The sequence below is a fragment of the Centroberyx gerrardi genome, chromosome 5 (assembly GCF_048128805.1).
Source record: "Centroberyx gerrardi isolate f3 chromosome 5, fCenGer3.hap1.cur.20231027, whole genome shotgun sequence".
NCBI lineage: Eukaryota > Metazoa > Chordata > Actinopteri > Beryciformes > Berycidae > Centroberyx > Centroberyx gerrardi.
This window is the reverse complement of record NC_136001.1, coordinates 14362039-14389898: the sequence shown is the minus strand read 5'-3', so window position 1 is coordinate 14389898 and position 27860 is coordinate 14362039. Positions and strand designations below refer to the sequence as shown.

General features: G+C 42.9%; 2 protein-coding genes across 3 annotated transcripts in view; both read left to right on the top strand.

Annotated features, from left to right (window-relative positions):
- Positions 1-2834, top strand: part of LOC139915274 (guanine nucleotide-binding protein G(s) subunit alpha-like) — a 35520-nt gene extending 32686 nt beyond the window's left edge. For both annotated transcript variants that reach the window (XM_071903850.2, XM_071903849.2), the window contains one exon: positions 397-2834. In XM_071903850.2, coding sequence (XP_071759951.1) covers positions 397-543 — 147 coding nt within the window. In that variant the 3' untranslated portion in view covers positions 544-2834. The remainder of the gene's footprint in view (positions 1-396) is intronic.
- A 2459-nt stretch (positions 2835-5293) lies between these two features.
- Positions 5294-26234, top strand: ipo9 (importin 9). The gene is made up of 24 exons (XM_071903853.2): positions 5294-5505; positions 7391-7452; positions 7682-7768; positions 7926-8127; positions 8905-8993; positions 9263-9349; positions 9983-10102; positions 10599-10699; positions 11403-11461; positions 11629-11780; positions 12082-12180; positions 13302-13408; positions 14392-14531; positions 15623-15785; positions 16915-17141; positions 17646-17794; positions 19003-19131; positions 19526-19801; positions 21268-21434; positions 22355-22488; positions 22916-23035; positions 24010-24123; positions 24286-24362; positions 25298-26234. The coding sequence occupies exons 1-24, from the start codon at positions 5340-5342 to the stop codon at positions 25406-25408; spliced, it is 3138 nt and encodes a 1045-aa protein (XP_071759954.1). The 5' UTR covers positions 5294-5339; the 3' UTR covers positions 25409-26234.
- Positions 26235-27860: the final 1626 nt, after the last annotated feature.

Sequence of the window (27860 nt, the reverse complement as noted above, 5' to 3'; positions counted from 1 at the left end):
CTTGAAACACCAGCTGACTTGAGTTTGATTAACTTAAATGTCACAAATGAAAGATTGAGACCAGAGTCGTTTTAATACACCTGGTAGTACAAAGTGAATAAAAATATTAGGGTTAGGGTTAATCCTCTGACGCACAGGATGTGATGTGTGTTACATTACTGGAAGCAGCGACATCGGTTTGTTTGGAATAAATAAGAGCTTAGTGCTTGGCAGGAGCAGCGATAGCCACCATGGCTGAACAGTCAGAGAACAGAGCGCCACCTACAGCACAGAAAGACGTCACCGTGCCGGACACACTGTCTGATTGCCAAGTGATTCCTGTGGAAGTGCAGGGCAGAAACAACATTCTCAACATGTCCCAACACTAACTTGTCTTTGCCTCTGTGTCTCCTCCAGAGGATCAGCACAGCCAGTGGGGACGGAAGGCACTACTGTTACCCCCACTTCACCTGCGCCGTCGACACGGAAAACATCCGCCGTGTCTTCAACGACTGTCGAGACATCATCCAGAGGATGCACCTACGGCAGTACGAGCTCTTGTGATGGGCAGCGGCGTCCTGTCTACCTACCTACCTACCTACCTATCTACCCCCATGACCAGTTAGCCCATCACCCCTCCACCTCCCCCAACTTCACCAACCAACTGACCGAGCGCCTGCCCTCCCTTCCACCCCGTTACAATTCCTACTTCTCCTGGTAACACGATTTCAGGAGAAGCCTATAAACAGAACAGTGCAACTGATGGGAAGACTTTTAAAAACAAGTAAACACAGTTAAGGATATGGCAACAACAACAATTTCAACAACTATTAGCCAGGACTGCTGTACTCAGCTACACTTTGACCCGGGAAGAGGGTCGAGACTGGAATCCCTTCCACAGTACAGGCTGTCCCTCCTTTTAGCCCTCTTTCTCTCTCTCAGATACACATATATGAACTCACACACTTGCAGGTACACACACACACACACGCACCAAAAGACATGCAGAACCCTTAGATAGGTTTCAGTGTCTCATATCACAGCCACACACACACACCGCCACACACACAAACCCTTTTGAAATCCAAGACCTACTGCTTTTACAGTTCACGGAGGCGAAATTAAACATTGCGTTTGCCGAGTTCACTCTGGCTACTTTGCGACTTCTAAAGAGAGAGAGAGAGAGAGAAATGTATGTAAGACAAACCCAGAGGAAAGAAGAAGAAGAAAACGACGGACACGATGAGATGGATGGAGGAAGGTAACCAGTACAGAGGAGGGTTGTGAGCCTTTTTGCGCCTGGGGACGGACGGACGGACTGACTGACTAACGGCTGCATGTGGAAGTGAGCGTGACTCGAACATAAGACCTGCTCACATGACCTGCTCTTCAAGAAATCAACGAGGAGGGAAGGGCAAAAAAACGAAACAAAACAAAAAAAAAAGAAAAAGGAAAAACAAACAAACATACAATGCATAAATTCATGCATACCGGTGAACTTCATGCAGTGCAAAAAATCCAAGCTATATATATAGATATTTATATATGTGTGTATATAAATATGTATATATATAAATATAAATATTATATATTCCTGTAATAACACAATTCAACTTTTAAGTTTTTGTTAGTTTTACCCCATGTTGTGTGTTGGTGTACACTGTGTGTGCGATCTGCCTTTGTGCACCATTTAACCTTGCCCCGCCCACCCACTCACCCCCCCACCCACTCACCCCCCCCCCCCCCCCACCCCCACCCCAAATCCCCCCCCCCCTCCACCCTGCTCCTTCCCCACTGCTATCAGACAACCTGAACATTAACTATTGAACACATGGAAAATAAAGGAGAGGCATAAGGAAAAAGAAGCAAAAAGGAAAGAGTAAAGCATGAAGTAAAAGATGTGACTAAAATCTTATCAGGGTTGGGACGCAACATTCTGGCCTGGGAACACACACACACATACACACACACAGTACACACACACACACACACACCCACACACACTCTCTCTCTCACTCCGGGCCCCTCATCAGTCCCCCTCCCCTTCCCCACACGCCCCTCTTCGTCTTGTTCTCTCTCCTCCCCCAAGTCCCACTTCCTGGCTTTCAGTATGTCTGTCTTTATTTTACTGCTGGACTATTATTCTTGTACAGACTGTAAAATGTATTATTTTGTACAACTTTATTGAAGAAAAAAAAATAACTTGTAGAAGATCCCTGTGCCTTGATCACGACTGTACGTGTAAAAATGAGCTAATATGTAAGTTATGTTTCACTGCGCTGTACAGCTAGACCGGCCTCTCCCGCCTCGTCCGCGCTCGCTCACCCCTGGGTGGGGGTGAGGGGGGGTGAGGGGGGGCAGTGGATCGGGGCTGAGGCCGACGTCTGTTGCTTAGTTTCCATTTTCCCCACATTTGTTTGTCCGTTGATTCATTTGTTTTGCTTTAACTCTCCTCTGGTTTATATAATAGGATTTGAAAAAAAAATGAAGAAAAAAAAAAGATAATCGGACACACCACCTTAATGCTGTGTAGTGAAAGATATTGAACCCTAACACAATTTAATATATATAAAATATATTTCAGATTTTATATTTTATATATATGTACTGAACACTTATATCTATCTCCCTTGTGAGCTATCCCCAGGTTTCCTTTGCTTTCTGTCAGTAACATCTGCGTACATTTTCAGAAGGGGGGCGACTCTGGGTGCAATGGGAGGGGTATACATATTTTAATTTCTTTCTTTTTTTTTTTTAGCTTTAACTCTTTTGAAGGAGAGGGAAATATCCAATTGCAAAACATTGCTTGTTTCTACATAAACCAAATTCTTTTTGCTTAAAAAAGAAGAAACAATTGTATTAGTGTTTGGTTCATTCCTAGTGCTGCTCCAGGCTCAGTATAGATCTTCACCTGAGGTCCACATCACAGAAGCTGCTCCATGTTCCTGACAGCCATCAGTCGTGGGACGGCTCACTGGTTTCACCTAGAAACTTTTAGCAGTTCTTACATCTCGATCTTAAACATCACACCCTGGAAGCCTCACTCGCCACGATACATGGGAAGTATTTTAAATGAAACGTGCAGAGGCAGTTTTGCCAACAATTTTCACCACCGGTATTTTTGATGATTCCCCTAAAACCCACTACTTTATCCACATTGATTTTTGTTACAAATTTGTTCACCTGCTCCAGGCACTACTGCCCATCTCCGTTACCCCAAAATGTTGCCCATGTATCATGGCCTCGATCTGAAGAGGAGACCAGGGCCTTGTTTCTCCATCCTCAGAGTAGGGGTGTTGATGTGGGATTACAGACTGATCAGGTCTTCTTAACCACCTCAGTCACTACAATCTGAAAGGCAAAACTGTGCACTCCTCTTGATTTTTTACACAGTATGTAATAATATAGCAGCCAAGGAGAGAGGACTTGATCAAAGAAGGAAGCAAAAAGTGAGCTTCTGCCTCCTCTCCTTGTCTTCTCAAAGGGTCAGAGAGGATAGTTGAGGATGGGGACTTGATATAAAACACACTGCATCACAAAAACCCCTCCACCACTGAATGGCTTCCCTACATATTAGCATCAAGTGTATACCTAATATTTATGTAATTATTTGGCTTTCTTGTCAGAGCGATCTGAGTCCCCAGGTTTAGGTTTTAATCCTTCAGATCTCCTTTTCCACAGTCTGGGACAGTGATGATATGAAAGAAGAGATTACATTCACATAGATTTTTTTTTATGTCAGCACCTCTCTCCTGTGTTTTCCTTAATGCCAAACTGGCTGCAGCAATAAGTGAGTGTAATTTTAGCACCAAAACCCATCTGGCTTTTTCTATTTTTGCATCAAGTGTCTTCAATATTTGTTGCTTTTTCATGTGTCTAATTCTTCCTGTACATTTTGTACAAAGACTCAAATTACAGCTATAAAAGCAGCGTGTAACACTGTCTGACTAGAAATACACACACCCATGTGACACACACACACACAGATACAGGCGCGTTCAGTGTTTAGAGGTACAACTGAATCAACTGAATCTTACATTGGTTCACCACCCTTTAATCCTATCGCTCATTTGGCCGCTGTGTTGATGATATCTAGGAGACAGAAGTCTTATCACAGCTAGCAGCAAGTGCATCAAGACTTCAGGCCTATATGCCTTATATGTTGTTTATGGCACGCTTTGTGTTCCACAAGGAGAAACCTGATGAAATGCATCTTTGAAAAGATGTTCTTTTGATTGATTGCTGTATTAGTGAATTATCTGTTCTCAGACAGATAATTACATCCTCAGGACCAAGGACGTTAACACCTAAGAAGATATGGGTTCATCCTACATACAGAAAGATTAAAATAGAAGAAACAGATCTAGCGGCACATGCTATATAAGGTGCATCCAGAGAAGCCTAAGCCATGGAGGTTCGAGAGGTGATGTGGCACATTTTACACCACACACATTCATGGAGAGTTTTACTGATTCCCTATCTGTTTCCTTGTTGTTAGAGCAACAGGATTACAAGGTGGAGTTGGTAAATCTTCCTTGAGTAACCTAACCCGCTGCCACTTGCAGGGCTATGTAGAGACTGTCAGTCTCGCCTCACAAAGAATTGCACTATTGTTTCACTGTGGTTTAATGTTACCGTTCCCTATACAAAGAATGGAGAAGTGAGAAGTCTGTAATGAAAGTTCAAGCCCCTCTGACAGCTCAGGTGAGACTACACCTGTTAACGCAACAGTAGGCTGGGTGGAGGGAGGTTTCACAATCTGCTGCAGCTGACGAGGTGTATTGCAACAAGCTGGTTGTGTAGCCACTGTGTCTAGGGGTGAATGGGTCAAAGCTCTCAGCCATGTCAAGCCATAGAGGTGCTGTCAATTTAAATTTGCCTGTCTGCAGCTAAATTTCCTCCCCAAGTTCATTCAAATGCTCCCAAAGAGTGAGCAAATTGGCTTTTTTGCTATCATCCTTCCTCTCCCAGCATTTTGTGTCTCATTCTGCCTTCAAGATCTTTTAATTAATTAATCCATTAGCCAAATATTGTTGCATCCGTCATATATCAGCTAACAAAAAAAAAAATCCACTTTCCTGGTCGTATTTACCATTTTGTTAGGTCGTTCATATACCTACAATATCTCAGACAGCACTTGAAGGCAGCATGTGCCTCCGCCCCACAAGAGGGAGCCAAAGTTCAACTACGAAGAGAAAAAAAGACAAACATGTGGGCCGAGCAGGAAGTGTGATCTATGGGGGAAAAATGTGCTTCCTCCCGCAAAACTCCGCCTCCACGTTTCCATGCATTGGCGCGCTTCGCTGTGGCTCTCTGCTCCACGGGCGGTGGACTGTCTGTAGCGGGCTGCGGGTGAAAACATGGCAGGTATGAGTGCGGCGGGTGCTCGGTCCGGTTCGGCTGCCGGCCCGGTTCAACAAGGACTGAAGGAGGCTTTGATCGAGACGTTGACGGCCATTCTGTCCCCGGTTCAAGAAGTGCGCGCGGCCGCAGAGGAGCAGATAAAAGTGCTGGAAGTGACAGAGGGTGAGTGGGGCTATGTATGCTAGTTTTGGGGTTAGCGGTCGGGGTAGAGTATTCTTTCTAACGGCATGGGCCTGTTTGTCAAGGCAGGTACTATCCGGACAGCTAGTGACTTCTTACATCATTGCAAACTTTGACTAACCTGCTAGCTAACGTTGATAAGTTAGCTAGCCGGTTTACTCCCTGGGCTAAATAGGCCATATTTTCACGAGTTAACGTTAGTGTTGACGAAGTTAGCTAGAAAGCTATCTTTTACTTGGAAACTTGCTGTTCTTGCCAGCTTAGGTGCCCACATCAGCTTCAGCTTGCTTGGGATTGGCATGGTTGGACAGAAAGAATACCAATACCTAGCTAGCCGTGCCATGTGTATAAGCATAATGCATGATCAATGTGGACCCGGCCTCAGCAGCAGCAGGGTGGAAACTGGGAAATGACAGCAGCAGATCCCACATTGGCCCACACCAGCCGGCTAGCTTAGCCACCCAACCTAACTGTTGTTTGACCGTTTCATATCTTGCACGAGAGGCAATATTGGTTTGCTGAAGATGGAGGGATACCAACCATCATGTGCTTCAACGTTAACCTTAGTAACTGATCGTATGGTCGCTATGGCAACCATCAATAGCTGGAGTGACACACTTTCCCGCGAAGATGCTTCCTAGGGGATTCTCCCGCAAATCCCGCCTAACAGCCAGCTTCCTGCATCAGCATCAAGACAGGAGAAGGGTGATGGGACAAAGACTTTAACTAGAGTCCAAGTTATGTCTTGATTGAATTAAAATTTCTGTTTAGTGGTAGCCCTCCACCTGTTGAAAGAATAATGTATTGCAACGCTAAAGCTATGCAAATTGGAATATAAAAGCATTTCAGCATAGTAGCAGGCTTGTCTCTCAGATTTATAATAATAGTGAAAGTGATATTGCACTGGACAGCATCATATATGACCAAAATGGCGAGAGGTGGCTTCATTGGGATGTAATACCCATACAAAAAGCATTGTCATTTATTTTGATAAAGATCTATAGAGGGATGGATGGAGACTTAGGGGCGGTAGCCTATACACAAGTCCATTGTCCATTCTTCCTGCGTTCCTCCTGCCGCCGGTAAAAGGCTGATTGTGCACACTGTCTGTCGGCTATACTGCAGTGTCGCAGCGTAAATGACCCTGTCCGCTGGCCTCTCTCTAAGGGAGCCGCTTTATAGGATTGTCAGCACAAACATTGTCTTCTGGCCCCTGATGTCACTCTTAGTTAAACCCAGTGAGTGAGAGTTGGTACAGGGATAAGGTTGATTCTGATCCTGACTGTATTCATCTCTCCCTCTCTGCCTGCCGGCCTGCCTGGCCAGGTTCAAACCAGGGAACTGTGGTAATTGTATATCACATGGCTTCTTAATCCGTTTCAGCCCAGGAACCAAATTAAGCAAATTTAATCACTTGTGGGATCCAGGCTCATCACAACAAACTAGAATGTTTTTTAGCAGCGAGCCCCAGTAGAGTGTGATCCACGTTGAGACCAGGACCCACAATTTTTAAGAAATTCTGCCTATATTATCTAGCTTACCCTTGTTTTTTTCACTTGGTATCACAGTACCTTTTTGTGACCATTTTGCAGAAGCCATTTTGTGTTCTTCCCAGCAATAATTTAGTCTTATTCAATCAGGGATGCTCATTCATGAACTCTTGAACTGCACCCATATGCAGTAAATGCATAACATTTTCTTATCGGTTAATTCCATTGACTCCTACCTCCATCCCATTACTTATTATGATTTTCTTCTAAATCTTATCGATGGTATTAGGCCACACTATAAGAGTGCTTTCAGCTTATACTATATGTTCTCTGCTCATTGATTGCTTTGTCCTCTTGCTGTTCTGCCTGTGTTGTAGAGTTTGGCGTCCACCTGGCAGAACTCACAGTAGACGCTCAGGGAGCACTTGCCATCCGTCAGGTGAGGAAAAAACATACAAACATCAACATCCTTTACAGGAGAGTGATTTTGCAGGGGATCTTTGGGACAGACAACACCCATTCATTTCAAATAAAGTTCTCTGTTCTCCTAACATTGCCCATCATGCTTTGCTTATCTGTTGTCCTGATTGTATCCCTGACTGTTACAACCTTACCACTTATCAAGCATGCTCATGCTTCTGTGGTTGTCTTGTTGTCTGTGTATGCAGTTAGCATCTGTCATCCTGAAGCAGTATGTGGAGACTCACTGGTGTTCCCAGTCAGAGAAATTCAGGCCTCCTGAAACCACGGACCGGGTAGGTGATAAACAAACAAAACTTCACCTTGAATACGTTTGTTGTGTGTACTAATAGCAGAAGTTCTATATTTGAGAAAGTAGTTGTGCAAAATTATCAATTTGACCTCAGTGGTTTTTGAGCCAAGAGTTGTCCAACTCCCCCTGTCCCTCTCCAGGCTAAAGCCGCCATCAGGGACCTGCTGCCAGGCGGTCTGCGGGAGGCCATCAGTAAGGTCCGCTCCAGCGTGGCGTACGCCGTGTCGGCCATCGCCCACTGGGACTGGCCCGAGGCCTGGCCGCAGCTCTTCACCCTGCTGATGGAGATGTTGGTCAGTGGAGATGTCAACGCCGTGCACGGGGCCATGAGGGTCCTCACAGGTATGCAGTCACACGCACGCACACACACTCTCATCTTGTACATCTAGACCGTCTTATACACACACACAACCTAGAAAAATGTGACCCGGAGTTACAGAATTACAAGATTTTAGTGTTAGGATAACATGGTGATACCAGAACCTGCATGAGAATACATTCAAAGTTGCTTTTCCTTAAGAGAGTGGACAATCAACTTATAATTAATATTCTTTCTATATTCTTTATTTAGACAGTGAGAAAGTACATGAGAGACAGCGTAAGGGAGGCACAGGAGAGGACATTTACCAATAGACAGGAGAAATCTGCAAGTTACATTCATTTTACACTGCTGGAGATGCTGAATGAAACCCTGGCCTAACTCTTCAATGCAAGGCACTGCATAAGTTTGCAGAGCTCTTATATAATCTAGTATATAGATCTAATGGTTACACATGAGCATCCACACTACATACACGCTCCAGCTCTGAGAGTAATTTGTGCGTGTGTGTGTGTTTAAACTGCATTATACTGTATTCATTACATTGTGTAGGCTATGCCTTATCCAAATGTCATAGCCAGGTTTCACATGGGGGGCGCCAGACTGTCATTTTCCATGCTATTTGATGTAAACCTGTCACTTTGTGCTTTGGTTTATTCTTGTTTTAAAAGATGCATTAGCATGTTACAGACACTTTGAGGGAAAAAAAACACACACTTCGAAAATAATACTTTGAGCAAAGTGGTATTGTAGCTACTTCTGTTTAGTTTTTCTAACCATCTGTCATCTGTTGTGTCCAGAGTTTACCCGGGAGGTGACAGACACACAGATGCCGCTGGTGGCTCCAGTGATTTTACCTGAGATGTACAAGATCTTCACTATGGCTGAGGTACTGCAACAACCCTTACCTCTCCTGCTCACTATAGGAATGCGATTATGACAATCTTTTCAGGATTTCCCCTATTTCTGGACACACAACTTCCCTCAGTTTCCAACGCAAGATTATGATGTTCCTGCTGTTTTGTGTTCCTGATCATGTCCCTAATTACTTTCCACTTTGTTCACAGCAAGGCTGCTTTTCCTCTAGGCCTGCAATGCATTCTTTGACTGAAGTGACATGAAGTTGTGCAGATTTTTGATGTTCCCTAACTGTTGTAGGTATACAGTATTCGCACCCGCTCCAGAGCAGTGGAGATCTTCACCACCTGTGCCAACCTCATCTGTGCTATTGAGGAGCTTGAAAAGGTGAGGCAGAGTTAGCTGTCACTCGCTGAAAAGACCGAAATATGAGATATGATGATCAAAACCCTGATCCTGGCAGTAATAATGCCACATTATAATACCCATCGAGATACATATCCCCAAGTACAATTGTAGCCTAACATGGGGAAAAAAAGGCATGTTGTGGGAAATCGTTTTTTTTTTTGTTGTTTTACATAGATTATTGATCTTTGCTTTCAAAGCTTTATAGTGGCATATTGCACAATAAGGGTCAATAAATTATTTTGTTTTAATTAATTATTGAATCAAAAAATTGCATTTTATGGAAAATGGGTCCCCTGTTAAGTTAAATGAGCCTGGGTTCATGATGTTCAGTTGCAGTTGATAATTTAAAGAAATAAAGGCCTGGTCTCACTGACATGGATGGAGCCTAATATTTAAGAAATCTATTTTCAAGAGATTTACATTAGAAGATATCTTAGGCTAGGATTTAAACTGAAATTGCCCTTAATTTGTGCTGGTTACTGCAATATCAGCTCAGTTTATTTTTTCTAGAAAGGCATGGAAAAAGGAGGTGACCTGGATGAGATAGTTGCTGATACTACAGTATGTACACTGTAACTGTAATACGTCCTCACATTCTGCATGTGTGTCTAGGGTGCGGCTAAAGCGTTGATCTTCCCGGTGGTGCAGCAGTTCACAGAGGCATTTGTGCAGGCCTTGCAGATGCCTGATGGACCCTCCTCTGACAGTGGTCTCAAGATGGAGGTCCTCAAGGTGGGCGGCTTTAGAGAGCAAAGTGTTACGGAGCAGTTGTCTAGAATGAAGTGTGGCAGAATATCATGAATACAATGCTGTATGTTTAGCTGTGGCTGAATGTACTGCAACATTACATAGTGTTCCTATGGAGGAAAGTCTGGAAAAATATGGAAAGTCAATTTGATCATTTGCAGTAGTTGTTTCAGAATTGGGCCAAGTCTGGAAGAGTATAGGGGAAAATGCTTGGTCGCAATACATATGATTACACATAATATGCAGTTGTTGACCTCAGTCATTTCACATATTGTGATATTTGTTGTTTTTAAGAAAAGCTATAGAGTGATAAGGCATAGTTGGCTATTGTATTTCCCTGCTGCTTATAGCATATATCATATTTAACACCGACCAGAAATCTTCATATCCACTCGAGAAATTCAGGAAAAAATATGGAATTTTATAAAGGAAATGTATAAAGCCTTTGAATCAGTATTTTCTTTTCTTCTTCCTGTCCCAGGCGGTGACAGCATTGGTGAAGAACTTCCCCAAACCCATGGTGTCCTCCATGCAGCAGATACTGCCCATTGTGTGGAATACACTGACTGAAAGTGCATCTTTATATCCTTTTTACAGTGCCAGACTCATGTACTAGCTAGGCCTTACTGTCCAGGTGTTCTATAAGCATCATTCAAGCTAGTAGGGATAATAGGGTCCGGGTGGTGTGGGTAACCACAAACCATTTGCCTGCACTTCTGATCGAGCTAATTCGAAGGCCCACATCTGAATTGGCTGAGGGACAGTATTTTACCAGAGGTTTGACTTACTTTTAGGCATTTAACTAACAGTCTTGCAGATAGACACTTGCAAGGATTCAGCTGGTGGCCTTTTGGTTACAGAACAGCCTCTCTAACCACTGAGCCACCCTGCTGACTTGCAGCCAGCTCGCTCTGTTGCATTGAAGTGCTTACTCAAAACACTCCCACGTCCAGAGAAAGATGGAGCATTTCAGTGGGTTGTGAAGAATATTGTATTTCACACACAGTGTAAACTCTAGCTGCCAAGTAAAGTGTTCTTACATTTCAGCTGATTTTCAGAGTGAATTACACTGAGTACAACAGAAGATTAAGCTTAAATTCCTAGCTCACCAAAATTACAAGCAACTATGGTCAGAACCATAGTTCCCTGACATTATTTCTGTGGCCACTGAATGATAATAATCCTGTGAGAGAGAGAGAGAAGTACTATGAAAGAAATAAAAAATTCAAGATAAGGAGAGGGAGAAGGATTTTTTTGAGTAAGTGTTCCTTAACCAAATGTTCACTTATGTGAGAACAGAGGTCAACGACACAGAGGAGGTGGACGACCCCGTAGACTCAGATGGTGAGCAGAATTCACAACATCCACACCTTTGTGTTTTTACATCTGCTGTCATTGCTACATGTAACGTGCTGGAGAGCAACCTCTACAGTGGCTGTGCACTGACCACAGAATTTATTCTAGGAGCTTCCTCTCAACTCATTTCTGCATTTGATGTCTCGTTTTTGTAGGTGAGGTTTTGGGCTTTGAGAATCTGGTGTTTAGCATCTTTGAGTTTGTCCACACGCTGCTGGAGAACAACAAGTTCAAGAGCACAGTGAAGAAAGCCCTGCCTGAACTCATCTACTACATTATCCTCTACATGCAGATCACTGAGGACCAGGTGAGAAATATCATCAGTGCGTATGAGTTGGCCTGGGATGTGGATGGGTGCATGGATGGAAGTGTGTGTGTGTGTGTGTGTGTGTTGGTGTGAGTGATCCCTCTCATCTAAAGAGGGTGAACTTAATTTCGTATGATGGACCGCAAGAGATAAGGAATGAAGAAAATGGGTTAATTTGGCTAAAATTGTACATGCATTATATATATATATATATATATATATATATATATATATATATATATATATATTTATATTTCATTCCTGGTGTCATGCCTGATTGTTTGTGCTTTTGTCACTCCAGATCAAAGTGTGGACGGCGAACCCCCAGCAGTTTGTAGAGGATGAGGATGATGATACCTTCTCCTACACTGTCAGGATCTCTGCTCAGGACTTGCTGCTGGTGAGATAAACATCTATTACTGTTTACTGTCTATTTCACAACAATGCAGCGTGAATATGCAATGGACAAAATGTGACCATTCAAATCCAAAAATAAGATGCCTCATTGACCACAGCCCCCTTCCTTGATCTCTTGTGAAATTTGGCCAAAATTGATCTACTTCCCTTTTTCGCGTCACACAAAAATTAACTGCCATTGGGCAAGTAGTTGGTGACATCAAGTTGATTTTAATTTTATTGATGGATGAGGTTTTTGCACAGAAAATCACCCTTGGCCTCTAAAGACAAACTGTGCTTGAATCTCCCTCCCCTACAGCTTTTGTGTTTATACACTCACATTTGGTTTGTGGCAGAAATTAATTTTGCATGTTCTTTTGCAGGCTAAGTTTACCATGTCATATTTCTATGGTTACTAACCTTCTAGGATAGTAGAATTCAACCCACATGGCAAAGATGAGGCAACCTAACATACCTAGTAGCATCACACACAGTTAGATTTGTTCGGTCAAAAGCCTACAGCTGTTTAATTTAATCCTGCTGACATCCTGAATACTGACCCACACTTTGAGAAGCACTGCTGTAGCATTTCAACTCAAGTTAACATCAGCAAGCACATGACTAAATGAGTGTCTGTAACGGATATTCTTTTTTTCCGATCATTTGAACAAATTATACACACTGGAAGAGCTGTAAGAAATAAAAATAACTCTCATAATGCTTCGCCTGAGTTAGGACTGCTGGAGATGGAAGGACACTAAAGCCTGCTAGGCGACTGTGTCCGCTCACAGTCCTAGAGGAGCACGCCTCCTCTCTCTGCTTTTCCTTCTCCTACACATACAGCCTCCGCAAACAGTGGAGTCAGCTGCTAAAAAAAAATGTTGCCCTAGTCCTTGGAAATAACTGGATAAGGTTGTTTACTATGAACAGTATGTGCTTTTCTGTGCAGCATGGAAACGTGGGGTGCTGAGCATTACAGTCACACTTGGAACAGGGGTCAGAATGTCCAGTTTTCGTGAGTTTGCTGTGGTTGCATAGCAACGCTCGTCTCACCAGCTCGCTTTGTTGCCTCTAGTCCACCCTGAGATTGTGTATAATGATATAACCCTTGACCTCTGCATGCAGGCTGTTGCTACAGAGTTCCAGAATGAGAGTGCAGCAGCGCTGGCAGCGGCAGCAACTAGACACCTCCAGGAGGCAGAACAGGCCAAAAACAGTGGCAATGAGCACTGGTGAGGAGACGCCTCTTCACTCATACTCACTGACTTACTGTCTCTTTCTCTTCTCTCTCTCTGGCTCAATCCTAATGTCTGCTCTTACGACCCAACGGACTGTGAGCCACGCTCCCACTGAGTCCACAAGGGCTTAGAGCTGTTTCACTGCAAAATCAGCAAGTGCTTAAGGGCTCTGATGTGACTTTTGAACTTTTGCAGCCTCCCATGCAGACTTGTAGCGAGTCTGCAAACCTGCAGACTTTTCAGATGGAATTGCCCATAATTCATAGTATAAGTGATGTCAATAAATGAGGATACTGGGGAAGCGTCCAAAAAAAATGTAAACATGCCAAGCATGACAAGACAAAGTTTATCTGTAAATGTAAATATCTATCTTGCTAGTGTTTTTTTTGCACCTTTGTGTACAGTTGTTTGTATCTTCAGACAAATGGGTTTTGCATACGATGTCCAGATGGTCACGTACATCGGGGCTTTCAACATGAGACAGTTGCATCGCTATATGCAAGGCAACGTGTGATCGAAGCTTTTCGCATTTCTCCTTTTTGTGCCATTTCAAGCCTTCACACCATCTTGCACCCATCTTGCACACTGAACATGCTGGTAGTGTCGCCCAAAGTCCATGAGGACTCGAGTCCGGAATCCAGACATTGGGATTCAGCCTCTCTTTCTTGCTCTCTCTCTCTCTCTCTCTCTCTCTCTCACTCACTCACTCACTCACTCACTCACACACACACACACACACACACACACACACACACACACACACACACACACACGGTTAGGGTTTAATTATAGGTCGAATGTATTTGCACATACAAACAATTCAAAACTGAAAAAGGAGCGAAGAAATACAAATTGTGCATGTAAGACAGAGAAACCCGAAGTGGCTTATAAAACTATTCCACCCCAAAAGAAAGAAGAGCGCAAAAGCAAAGTCTCTTTGCTTGTCAGTACTGTATATCCCTTCCCTTTTTTTCCAGGTGGAAGGTCCACGAGGCCTGTATGTTGGCTCTGGGCTCAGTCAAGACCATCATCACAGAGAACGTGAAGAACGGCCGTATCCAGTTTGACATGCACGGCTTCCTGGCCAACGTTATCCTGGCTGACCTCAACCTGGGAGGTGAGTCCTAAACTGACCTTTGGAGGAATAAGTAAAATGTTGTGGTAGTGAACAAGTCAGTGGGCTAGCGCAGGACCACTGCTCCAGAAGATTATTCAAATACTTAGGTATTCAATTTCTGGGATTATTCATGTGTTGTGCTTTCCCTATGCTGTGTGATGTGGGGCTTCAATATTTGATTAAAAACAGCAGAGTCCTGGTGCTGGTGCTAGTCCAGTGGTTGTAGAACTGCTACATCATTGTCAAGGACTCTTGATTTTTTTGTCATTGTTGTCCTGACCTGTTCCTGACCAATGACTGATCAATGACTAGACCTGGGGTGAGTCTGGTTATCCAGGGGCATAAGTGCTTAAATTCTCTGATAGTGAGAGAGCTCGTTTTGGAGTATCTGATTTCAACAAGATGGTTTTTATTCCTTTTCTAGCCCTTTATTATCGTTCACAACACAAATTCCAGTACTCTAAATAGGATTGTTTAAACTGGTCCAGTCTGATCTCTAAACCAAGTGGAAAACATTCAGTTGCATTCACCTGAAGCTATACGTGACTTTGAAATAGGCTATAAAATGTGTTGCTCCAGTTAACGACACCCTACTCCTCCTCCCACTCTTTCCTCCATCTCCCCCCTGGCTTCTTTCTGCTTTCCTCCCCTCTGCCTCATGGCTCTCTCCAAACCCCTAAAATGGAAAAAGCACAGTCTGGACATTTCATAAATGTTCCCATGGTGTAAATTTATCACCACCACGTGTAACATTTTGAGCACTAGGTTTACATCTGACATTTTACATTATCGTCTTCATGGCCTAACAAAACACTGATGCTTGAAAATGTCACATGTGGTGGAAATAAATTTATACCATTGGAGCATTTATGATGTGTGCAGATTGAACTTTATCCATTTAAGCCTTTCTTTGAATTTGGACATGCATTCTCTTCTCTTCTCTTCTCTTCTCTTCTCTTCTCTTCTCTTCTCTTCTCTTCTCTTCTCTTCTCTTCTCTTCTCCTCTCTTCTCCTCTCCTCTCCTCTCCTCTCCTCTCCTCTCCTCTCTCCTGCCTAACTGCTGTCTTTCGTTCTCGTTTTCTCCTGACCAGCGGCGTCTCCGTTCCTGCTCGGCCGGGCTCTGTGGGCGGCTAGTCGGTTCACAGCGGCCATGTCTCCTGAGCTCATCCAGCAGTTCCTCCAGGCCACTGTCAGTGGCCTCCACGACAGCCAGCCGCCCTCCGTCCGCATCTCCGCCGTCAGGGCCATCTGGGGGTGAGCAGGCTCCTAAGATATAATTTACATGTGTTATTTCTATGATCTAAGACAGTGAGCAGAAACAACTCTCTCTGAAAACCAGAAAGCCAGAGAACAAAGGCTGTAGTCTGTGATGGCGGTAAGAGACCTGGATCCGCTCCATGTTCATGCTGAAAGCATTAAAACCTACAGAGTTAGGTTTTCCAAAAGCATCTTGGCACTAAAATCATAATAGTCCACTGGTTTACTGGCTGAGTTAATGCTGTCAAGTCAAGGCTGAGAACAGAACTGTACAGATTCCTTTGAGAACCAACAACTTGGCATCTTGAAGAAAGTTTGAAATGGGACAGCTTGATCATGATTGAATTTCTGGCTGAACAAAACTGTTTGCTTTATTGCCAAGTCTATCCCTTTTTGGTCCTGCATCTGGTGCGGGACGATTGCTATTCTTGGTGTCTAACCTTGGAGATTGGTCAGGTGAAATAAACAACAACGGCCTATACATTGCTGATCTATGGTTCTGCCTGTTATGGCTGGCTATTGATCCTACATAACCAGGTAGTTCTACAAAGATTAACAATCTCTTTTTCAAGAGAAGCCTGGTCAAGACAGCATGGCAGATAAAACAAGTTGCAAATAACATTCATCATAGACACAAAAATATAATTTTAAACTCCCAATAAGCAATTACAACAATCTGAAAAGGTCACTAAACGACCACTCAATGGCAAGAGTCCATTGAGAATCATCAAGATGTATTGAGTGCCTATATGTAGGGCTGCAACTAATGATTATTTTCATTGTCGATTAATCTGTCGATTATTTTCTCGATTAATAGATTAGTTGTTTGGTCTATAAAATGTCAGAAAATGGTGAAAAATGTCGATCAGTGTTTCCCAAAGCCCAAGATGACGTCCTCAAATGTCTTGTTTTGTCCACAACCCAAAGATATTCAGTTTACTGTCATAGAGGAGTAAAGAAACCTTAAAAAAGACGTATTTTTCTTAAAAAATTACTCAAACTGATTAATCGATTATCAAAATAGTTGGCGATTAATTTAATAGTTGACAACTAATCAATTAATCGATTAATCGTTGCAGCTCTACCTATATTCGAGGATGCCTTTATTAATATGGTTGTTCTCCAGGTACTGTGATCAGCTGAAGCTGTCGGAGAGCACCCACGTCCTGCAGCCCTTCCTGCCCAGCGTCCTGGAGGGCCTGGTCCAGCTGGCGGCCCAGTTCAGCTCTGAGGTGCTCACCCTTGTCATGGAGACGCTGTGCATCGTCTGCACCGTCGACCCCGCCTTCACCACCAGCGCTGAGAACAAGATCTGCCCCCTCACCATTGCCATTTTCCTTAAATACAACAATGGTACAGCGACATCTCTTCCACCTGCATCCTCTTTCTGTGGGATTTAGTCTTATGCTACTCCCATCCTACTTTCATACCTTACTCTTTATACTGTACCTGTCCCGCGTTTTCTCTTTTCTCTCTTAAAATGTGCTTTGTACTCCCATATGTCTTTCAAGGGTTAAATAGAGGATAGATTGTCAAGACGTAGGACTTTCCAGTTTGCTAGATCTTCTCTAATAGTCATACATGGAGAGACTGAGATAAGTGGGGAAAAAGCAGGATGGAAATAATTGAAAAACACTATTTGGTTACACACTCGTCCCTTGCTCATAGATTCTCATTGGTGTTGCACCGTGTTCTTGTACTCAAAAGAAATGCTGTACTTGATTTGAGAAACAGTCCTGTATGGGACATTTTCTATAGTTGGTACTTTGTTTTGTTTTACAATATATTGTCAGCTTGCGTAAATTTCTATCTATCTAAATATCTTTTCTCAGGCCTTGTCTCCTCTCTTCTCCCCAGACCCTGTGGTGGCGTCCCTGGCCCAGGACATCTTTAAGGAGCTGGCCCAAGTCGAAGGGTGCCAGGGTCCCATGCAGATGCGCCTCATCCCCACCCTGGTCAGCATCATGCAGGCTCCCTCCGACAAGATCCCCTCCGGACTCTGTGCCGTAAGTAGCCAGTTGTGCAAAGAGCCACTAAGGTAACTTGTATAAAAATAAAAATGAACCATGGCACCGTCCAGACTGAGCGTGTGGTAGTGGGTCAAGTAGAAGAATAAGACACTAAGGTGTGGTTGTTGTTTATCATTTTTGTCTGTGAAACAAACAGGGTCATGTCCCCCATGTAGCTATTATATTATCAATCCCTCCCCAGCCCTATAAACAGCGTTCCTTTGCCCTTTGGCTCACCAAGTTATTTTCTCTTTTTCCTTCCTGAATACATTTCTCCACTAGTTGTCCTTTTCTGTTCAGCTTCTCTATTGGTTGTTTTTCCGATATCTCCCTTGTTCCTCTGACACATCTCCTCTAGGGGTGCACTGATCTATCAGCCATGGATCATAATCCACTATTAAACATTCTAAATAGGTTAGCAGTGATCGGCTAATCACCATTTCAACTGCCTGATCAAAAATAAAAAAACTTAAATTGCTGATCAGGGAAGCAGTCGAATGTATGCTGTAAAGACAATTTGCAGCAGTCAGCAGAACATTAGTAGCGTAGGCATGTCGTCCATCTGGCACTAACTAGCAGTTAGTGCCTGGCAATTCATTTCTGACGTTGTATTTTGAATTTCACAGTCTATGATCAGTTTAATATATTGGACAGAAGGCAGAGCCTATGCTGCCACAATGAAAAACTTTTCTTTTGCTACCGGTGGCAGCAAGCACCTCAGTAAGCACCTCAGTCATCAAGCACACTCTGACATGTAAACACTATGTTTGGATAAAACCTATGATTTATTTACACATGGATAGGCCAGCTGTCATGCAGTCATAAGAACGATCTGTTAAACACAGTGCTACATAGGAATTGTACTGTTTATACTTGCTTTGCACTTGTACATGATGTGCTGTTAGTAGAAAGTCTGGGTAAAATGTATCATTTCAATCTGGAATTGGCACTGTTAAAAAACTGGCCATCAGAACTGGCCCCAGAAAACCTGATTGGTGCATCCCTAATCTCCTCTTCACTCAGTGTTTTCTTTCCATCCTCTCATTTAATATTTCCTTCCATAAACCTTCAGTTGTACCTTGTTTTTTTCTGGATTTGACAACCGATGTGGGGAAATGTTTCTGCATGTTTCCTGCATTGTAACAAAATCAGTTCCTCAAAATATTGGCCGCGTTCTGCCTCTGACTGTGCTGCTCTCTCCACAGACATCCATAGACATCCTGACCACAGTCGTGCGCAACACCAAGCCCCCTCTGTCAGAGATGCTGGTGTGCCAGGCTTTCCCTGTGGTGGCACAGTGCACCCTCCGCACTGACGACAACACCATAATGCAGGTGAACCTAAAAAAAATTTTTTATGCTTTTTGGGCATTTCAGGAAATAAATAAGGTGGGTATGTCATACTGGTTTTGGATAGATTCAGTGAGGAAGGTGTGCAGTGAGAGATACAAACGTGTTGTATGTGATAGCAATACGAGCCACCAGGACACCCCAGTATGTCAGCATTTACTCTGTTCCAAAACACTTGGATGCCATCTGAACCCTGTTAAATACAGTTTAGTTAACAGAAGGTCTGTCATCTGTCACCTGACTTTGCCTAACCTTTGCACTTGATGTTTCCAGTGCCTAACACCACTCTCCTCTCACTCTCCTGTTCCTCAAATCTCCCCTCTCCTTTTTCTCTACTTCCTTTTACTCCTCCATCACTCTTCTCCCCTCCCCTCTCCAGAACGGTGGAGAGTGTCTGCGGGCCTACGTCTCCGTCTCCCTGGAGCAGGTTGGCCAGTGGAGGGACGAGCAGGGGAACAGCGGCCTGTGGTACGTCATGCAGGTGGTCAACCAGCTCCTGGACCCCAGGACCTCTGAGTTCACGGCCGCCTTTGTGGGCCGGCTGGTTTCCACGCTGATCTCTCGGGCGGGCACCGAGCTCGGGGAGCAGCTAGACCAGATCCTCAGAGCCATTCTCAGCAAGATGCAGCAAGCCGAGACTCTGAGCGTCATGCAGGTAGGGAGGAAGTAGAAAAATGAATACTAAATTCTAAATGTCACACAATCATCAATTAGATTAGATGAAACTTTAATGATTCCTGTGGGGAAATTGGGTTGTTGCAGCAGCAAATAATAGAACACAGCAAAGAAAACGTTAAAAAAGTAGGATATAAATGAGAATAGAGCAGTAGAAATATATGAATGCAAACTATACAAATATATGAATAACAGCATGTATGCAGGGTGTGCAAGATAACAGCAGTACAACTGAGACAAAGAAAATGAATGAAAAATCTGAAAATATACAAAAATATGAAAATATATTCAGTATGAACATAAATGAAAAATTGTTTTAAACAACTCCAGATGTAGGTAGCATATGTACAACATGTACAGATGTGTCCAGACTCATATGCAAAGAATCCATAGAAATATGTGCAGATCAGAAATTGTGCACGCTTATGTATAGATCAGTCCAGAACATAGGAGTACACAAACGCAGTCCAGGACCTTTCGTCAAGCACCCTCCTGGTTGGCTGAGGCTGGGGGTCATTATGGCAGGCAGCACTGTGCAGTTGGATGGCAGATTTGGCACGAAAGAGCACTTACAGCTGTTGATTTTATTCATTATTTAGATATTTAATTTTAAGCATGACAAAATGCCATGGAGGTAGAGTTGTTTCAGCTCCTGTTTCAAGGTCTCATTGCATTGTTGTTGACATTTCATTTAGCAAGACCAGTATCTAATGTTTTTCAGGCACTACAGTCTCTCACTTTAGTGTCAGCTAATGAGGCTAGCACTGACTAACTTGGTACTGCAACACTAGCTGACTGTTATACTCTCACCTGATTATCACAAGTGCAACATACAGCTAATTACAAATAGGTTACCAACTCAGCATGTCGCATAGGCTAGGTTTCTAACTTTGACAGTACAGACACAGCGCAGCTTGAAGGAGCACCAACAGTACTATGTGCTGCATCATTGGTGCGGTGAATTATGGCCATTGTAGTTCGCTAATGCTTTTTAAACTTTCAGTGTGTGATTGAATTAATCTTGTTGTAGTTTTCTTGTTTTTGAAAACTACAACAAGAAGTTCCAGGTTTGAACACCAGATTAGTGCATCACACCACCCGAAATGAATCTAAAACAAAAAAATACTTGGATGGCTGTTAATTTACCTGGAAGCCCAAATATGAACATTATACGGGAAACACTGCGATATGATGTGTTTGATAACGCTGTCTTTGTTGACTAGTGCTGCATCCCTTTTTGTGCTATCACCATTCCACCAGGTGCACTAACCTTCACCTCTGCGCTGTTTCTCCTTCCCTCTCTCCCTTGCCCCCTCTCTCATTTCTACTCTTCCTCCTCTCTCTTTCCTCCCACACTTCATGTCCTCTTTCTCTCTCTTTGCCATTTTTTTTCTCCCATCATCTCCAACTCTCCTTTCCTCTCCCTCTCTCTCTCTCTCCCTCCAGTCTCTGATCATGGTGTTCGCCCACCTGGTTCACTCCCAGCTGGATCCCCTGCTGGAGTTCCTGTGCAGCCTGCCGGGCCCCACGGGGAAGCCGGCCCTGGAGTTTGTCATGACAGAGTGGATGAGCAGGCAACACCTCTTCTACGGACAGTACGAGGGTAAAGTCAGGTCAGACAGCAGCCTGCTTTTTCAAAATAGTTTCTCAAGTTATTTTCAGCTCTATTGATAATACAGTGGAGAGGGAGTAGAAGCTTATGGCATACATTCCACCGCACTGCTCTATGCATTGCTTACATTTCTTCCCCCAAAACATAATATTTTGTTCTCAAGTAATTTGGAGCTCATTAATCACCTTGTTCTACTTTCAGTGTTTGCTCTATAATTTTTTGTAGCAGTGTTAGTTTGGAGGTTAAGATTCTGCACCTGTCCCTGTTTTTCTCAGTGTTTTTTTTCCTCACAGAAGAACACTAAAACTTTTCTTATTTCAATGATTTATCATAAAATTGCCACATCTAATGCCAGATATTTTTGTATTATGAATTTAGCTGAATGATTAAGTGGTTTCATTTAATTCATTTCGCTTATTTGCTAACAGTGGTAGTGATTTTCTTGGTGTGGTGGCCCAGTAATGCTGAATGATGATGGGTGGAAAAACAAAACAAACTTTTTCCTAATGTTTTTTCTTCACTGTTTTTAGTTTATATAATGTTGCAAGCGCACTTCATGGATTAGAGTAAGAGTTAAAAATATTTCAGCTCGGCCACCAAAAACATGCTCATTAAAACATGTTTTTCATTTTCCTTCTCAGCCTTACTCATTTTATTCTCTTCTTGACTGTCTTCCAGCAGCAACAAAGGAATAGCATGTTATTTCTTTAAGAGTAGAATAATAGGACCTCCAAATGATGGTTAGTTACCTGCCAAAGTGACTGGTAGAGGAGACAAACTAACCTCAGACAGAATTTACCAACATGTAGCAGATGGCTGGTGTTAATTTCCCTCCCTGACTCTCTCTTCAAGCTGTGACTTCCATTCTGCTACTCTCGCTACTCTTTCTCACATGTTTGTCACGCTCGTCTCTCCCTGCAGCACGGTGGCTCTCTGTAAGCTGCTGCAGCACGGCCTCAACGCCAACGACAAGCGTCTCCAGGACATCGTGGTGAAGGGAGAGGAGATCTTCAGCCCTGATGAGGGCATCCGCACACGCTCCAAATCTGCCAAGAGTAAGACGCTAAACTACCGTGGCTTTGTCATTACTAAACTTGACCGCATTGACCTACATGATGAAATTTTACATCTTGAGTTGTGAGGAGGGTGAATGTGAATATGTACAGTATGACCACAAATAGCTCATAGACACATTACCTTTTTTATGTGGCTGCGTTGTTTACACTTTTTTGTTTTACTGCCTCTGTTTTAGCTGTCAACAGTATCTTGCATGGTTCTTTATCTCATATGGATGATTGCTAGAGCACGAGATGCAAAGCTAATTTCAAGACCTAGTGCTGTCTTATTATTTTGTGGATATTCCCAATGGACTTCCACTCCCAATGAGACCATGAATGAATTTCCAGCTACCCCTTCATCTCGTTAATGTTGTTCAACTCTCTCTTGATTTCTTGCTCTTTATTGTTAATTCATCCTCCGCAGATCCAGAGAGGTGGACCAACATTCCTTTGCTAGTGAAGATCTTCAAACTGATTGTTAATGAGCTGTCGTCCGTGGTTGAGGCCAACGCCAGCAGGGCCAACGCAGCAGACTGGAGTCAAGGTGAATAAGTTACTGTGCACTTACATGCAAGTTATTCAGCCGATGGGCCTTACATTTGAGGGACCAGGCAGGGGTTCAGTGTCTCACTCAGTGGCGCTTTGACAGGACACATGGCCTTTTGATGGACATGTAGGCTGTTGAGGGGATCAAACTTGTGACCTTTCTGCTGGGGGACGGACTCTCTAACCGCTAGGCTTCCCTGACCACTAGAATTAAAACAAACTGGGGGAAAGTGAAAGAAAAAGATCATCAGTGAGCCAAATCTAAACTTCTATTTTGCAGTTCGCTAGCATTTCTTGATTTTTAGCCGTATTTGCTTTTACATATTTGGCTCCACTGTCGATTTGGCTCCACAATCGATTGCAAAGTGGTAAGAATTAGTAACTTTATAATGCTAATAGGTAAAGAGCTCAGTAGCGTCACTAGCAAGTTAGCTGTACTGTGGAAATGATGGATTGATACCATTATGCAGTGATGTGTCAATTGGAAGGAAAGGTGGTGATGACACTGGGGCCACCAGAACATGAAAGAGCCCCAAAATATCTGGATTTATAGAGCTTTCATAAGACCTTATAATCTTAATTACCTGGTCTTGTTTTTTTTATAGTTGTTTTTCACAAAGGGCTCCAGAGTTCTCACCCTTGTTTCTAGGTCATCAGTCAAGAGCTGCTTTAGTCACACAAGAACATCTTGTTGTCAGAAAATATTTGAATAGATTTGTGACTTTGTGTCTCTCTTTGTTGCCTGATGCTGCGAGTGTCGCCCATCTACACTTCTCAAAAAATTGACAAGTGCGTCACCACCCTGCCACTCACTGTAGCTAAACTAAATGCTGTTCTTGGCTTAGGATACTTATTGTCTCCAGAAAAGTCTTGCTTTTAATAATGCTTAGAATCTACATTTGTGATCAAAGGTAGTGAATTTAAGAAGAGGACAGCAAATGTTACAATCAGCAGCTGTTGTGTTTGTTGCAGATTCCAGTGGTATGTGGGAGGAGCAGGAGGAGGAAGAGGGGGAGGATGATGAGGAGGAGGATGAAGGGCTTGCAGGGCAGCTGCTCTCTGATCTCATCGCCTCCAACAAATACGGTACCAGTATTTCACCAGTGACACAACTATTCCTGTATTTTGTTTGACTTCATTTCCACTTGTTCCCCAAATAAATATGTCTTACCCACGCTATTACAGCAGAACTTGGTTTCAAAATACCAAAATAAATTTAGCGAATCCATTTTTGTTCTTGTCTTAAAGATGACGATTACTATGAGGATGATGAGGAGGACGATCCAGATGCCTTGAAAGACCCAATATATCAGATTGATCTTCAGGTACGCCATCTCTAAACTTTTGGTTCTATATCTGTTATTCCCATTATTATTGTCATTCCAAATATAGCCATTAGCGGGGCAGCAGGGTGGGATAATGAATAGGGAGACTGTCAACTGCAGCCCAGACGGACTCACTAAAGGTTTGTGCAGGGAGGAATGTGTGCTATATCACCAAAATGACCAAATCAGGATGCCATGCTATTCACTAACAGTGTGTGGAAAGCATGTCTAATGCTGCTAGGTTAAAAAAAATAAAGACTTTTTGCCTTCTATGATCATATATATATATATATATATATATATATATATATATGTAAATTATATATAAATCATATTATTTCACCCTCATAATGATTTGGGTTAGGGTTAACACTTTGCATCACCAAATCACCCAAATTACTGTAGCGTGTGTAAGATTTCTTTAAAGGAGGCATGAAGAGATTTGGCCCTTCAGAATGGCTGCTGTCATTGCTGCAAGACGCAGGCGTCATCGTTAGCAAGTCAGGGAAGCAAGGGAGCGTGTTTTCTGTCCTAGAATCTCAAATCAGATGAGAAGACGCTCCAATTATAAAGGGGCTTTAGGGTGAAAGGGTGCCAGCTTTGGTGGATTAGTCTTAAAGATGAAGCACGCAATTTGCACTCGCAATTGCCGATGCATCGCTCTTTTTGAGGGCTTGTTTGCACCACAACTTGATTTGCATGAATTCCTTAGTGAATAAGATGAAACGGGGGAGCAAAAAGATGCACAAGTTGCCGTCACAATACAATCTTAGTAAATCCGGACCTGAATTCCTAGCAGGTCCAGGGGCAACTGTAACTGATCCTGTGGTCTGACGTCCCTGAAGCAATTTCCGCACAGGGAACAATGTAGTATCGCATTTTTACACTGATATTATCATAATGAACCCGTCTTGTGTTGTTTGTTTTTCCCCCAGGCTTACCTGACAGACTTCCTGACGCAGTTCGCCCAGCAGCCGTGTTACAGCATGTTCTCAGGCCACCTCAACGACGCCGAGAGACGAGCCCTGCAGTCTATAGGCCTCTAGCCCCGCCCCCCCCTGCCGCTCTGCCACCCCCTCTCCCATCAACAGCTCCCCAAAACAGCTCTTCTGTTGCCCCATCACTTACGCTCTCATAATGAATTTACAAACATAAAAAACAGCTCAAGTATGGGATGATGGGCTTGGCAGGGGAAGGGAATGGGATGGGAAGAGACAGACACGCACTTATCCATAGCTCCCCTGTTTCTCCATACTTGTGATGGGACGAGGTGAAGGACTTCAGACGTTAAAGGCAGGAGGATGGAGAGGTGAGAGGAGAGACGTGCGACACCACCCCCCGGTCTGTTCCTACAGAAGGTGCGGAGGTCTGTTCGTGGGCGGCCTCCGTCTTCTCGCCCTCCTCTGGCGTTTCGGAAGGACTCGAGACTGGACTAGGGGATCGAATAGAGGGGTTGAGGCTTCACAATGGGACAGGTGAACCACGATATATGAACGGACTATTTTGCCATGTCCTATTTGTAACTCAACCCATTATTTTTGTGTTTCTGTATAAAACACAGTGAAATGATACATGGAGTAAAAAAAAAAAAACACTTCCAAGAGACTTTACATTGATGAAAGGACAGTCAAAAACAAAAATCCTGATCTTTTGATAAGGAGAGAAACATTGGCGGCCTTATTTTCAGAAAAAGTTGACTGCTTCTGACAGGAAATGAAAGCTCTTAGACCAGCTGTCTTGTCTGGGGGTACAGTGGGTATTATGGAAGTCACACTGTTGCCATGGTGATTCACAGCCTTGTCATTTCCTTGTACCCATTTGAAATTTGGGATGGAAAATTTCTAAATAAAAGTCCCGAAAGGACAAACATTTTCAGCTTGCATTCTCTTTATCTCTCCCAGGTAGGAACAATATGAGCAGGTCTTCCACACACTGTTCTATAAATGCTTCATTGTGATTTTTTTGTTAAACTTTAACAGTGGGGGTTGAGGAAGGTAAATGTTTTCCATAAAATCTAAAATGAACAGGAAGGATGTAAGTCATTCGTGCTTGGTTGGATACCATCACCCTTCATTTTTGGTTCACTGATTTGTACACTATAGATTTACTGTATGGTGCCAGTTGTAACTGGTTTGTTTCAGTTTTGACATTTATCTCCTTTATCCCAAGATGCTTTCGCTCACCTGGAAAATGTTGACGGAATAAGCACAATGTGGATTCGTTCATTCTAATTATTAGCCTATAATAATGTTTAGGTTTGTGCATTTGTCCGCCTTTGTCAGTCCATCACAAAGACACACTGTAGGCCAAATGAGACACAAAGAAGTGGAAGGCATTTTGAATAAATAAATATACATGTGGCTTGAGTTATAGAAAATTGTTCACTTAAGAAGTGTTTCAAGTCTTAGGGTTAGGGTAAGCTAAGTGCAACAGTTGGTTTGATTATTTGTAATCTCAGTCTAATATATTTGTGCCCAGGTGTGATGTAGCCTTCGGACAAATATCAATTGTCAAATATTAATAAGAGCATTTTTGGTAAAGTGGGCAGATAATAGCGGTGTGAAGATAGTGGTCATTAATGTTTATATCCTACCGAAAAAACTTTCTTAAGCTGAATGCTACATTTCATCGTGCTTTATGAGGACAGGGTCTATAAAGGTTAAAAAAATGTATTTTTTTTTCTAAAATTATAATTGATTTTTGTTATGAAAATCACCAACTGGAGGTTGAAGTTTTATGTACCTTTTTGTTTATCATTATTTACCTATTTTTATTTACCATTACGCCACTGGTCATGGCTTTTCAGTGAATTCCCATTGTGCAAAGTGCAACATGATGATGAGATATTCTCTTTATCAAGTGCATGTTAAAATCCGGACTATGCAACACAGTGTTCCTCCTTCCACCGGGCGGCGGGGAGGCGCTCTGACCCGCAAAGGGTCTCATGCTGCATTCAAGTGCCCCTCGTAAACTAGTAGCCTACTCCCCATCTCCAAAGACAAACGGTATTTGTCGCGCATTCATGTGCTTTTTGTCGGAAATAACACAATGGATCCTGTAACAAAAGTACATTTTTGGTGGCTGTTGTTTAATTAGCGAGATCATGAGGCACAAAGCTACTCTCTCTTGCAGTGGCAGATGGAGAGGACAAAACATCCATCTGGCATATAACTTGTGTTTTTAAGTAATTTATTAAAAAGTGTAACAACTAAATGTTTAGTTGTTACACTACAAAGAGCGAAATCAGTAACATACAGATATGAATTATTCACCTAGAATGCCAAATTATATGACAAAAACATACATCACTTTTATCATCAGTTGTTGACATTGCTTACATGCTTCCTGCCCCTTCAACATCACAACTCTGTTTTCCTCATGGAAGTATTATATCATCCCATACTATGTTTATCATACATAATTAAGCCTTAATTAAGCCTTTCCTAGTCCACTTTGTTGGGTTTATCATGTGTGCTCATCCTAATTCCGACGTTTCAC

What these genes read in the sequence shown, in the direction of transcription:
- ipo9 (XM_071903853.2), top strand. Translation starts at nt 5,340, where the DNA reads ATGGCAGGTATGAGTGCGGCGGGTGCTCGGTCCGGTTCGGCTGCCGGC. An exon ending in CTATTGAGGAGCTTGAAAAG is followed by an intron (nt 9,350 to 9,982) that starts GTGAGGCAGAGT and finishes ATGTGTGTCTAG; the next exon opens with GGTGCGGCTAAAGCGTTGAT. An exon ending in CTGACTGAAAGTGCATCTTT is followed by an intron (nt 10,700 to 11,402) that starts ATATCCTTTTTA and finishes CCAAATGTTCAC; the next exon opens with TTATGTGAGAACAGAGGTCA.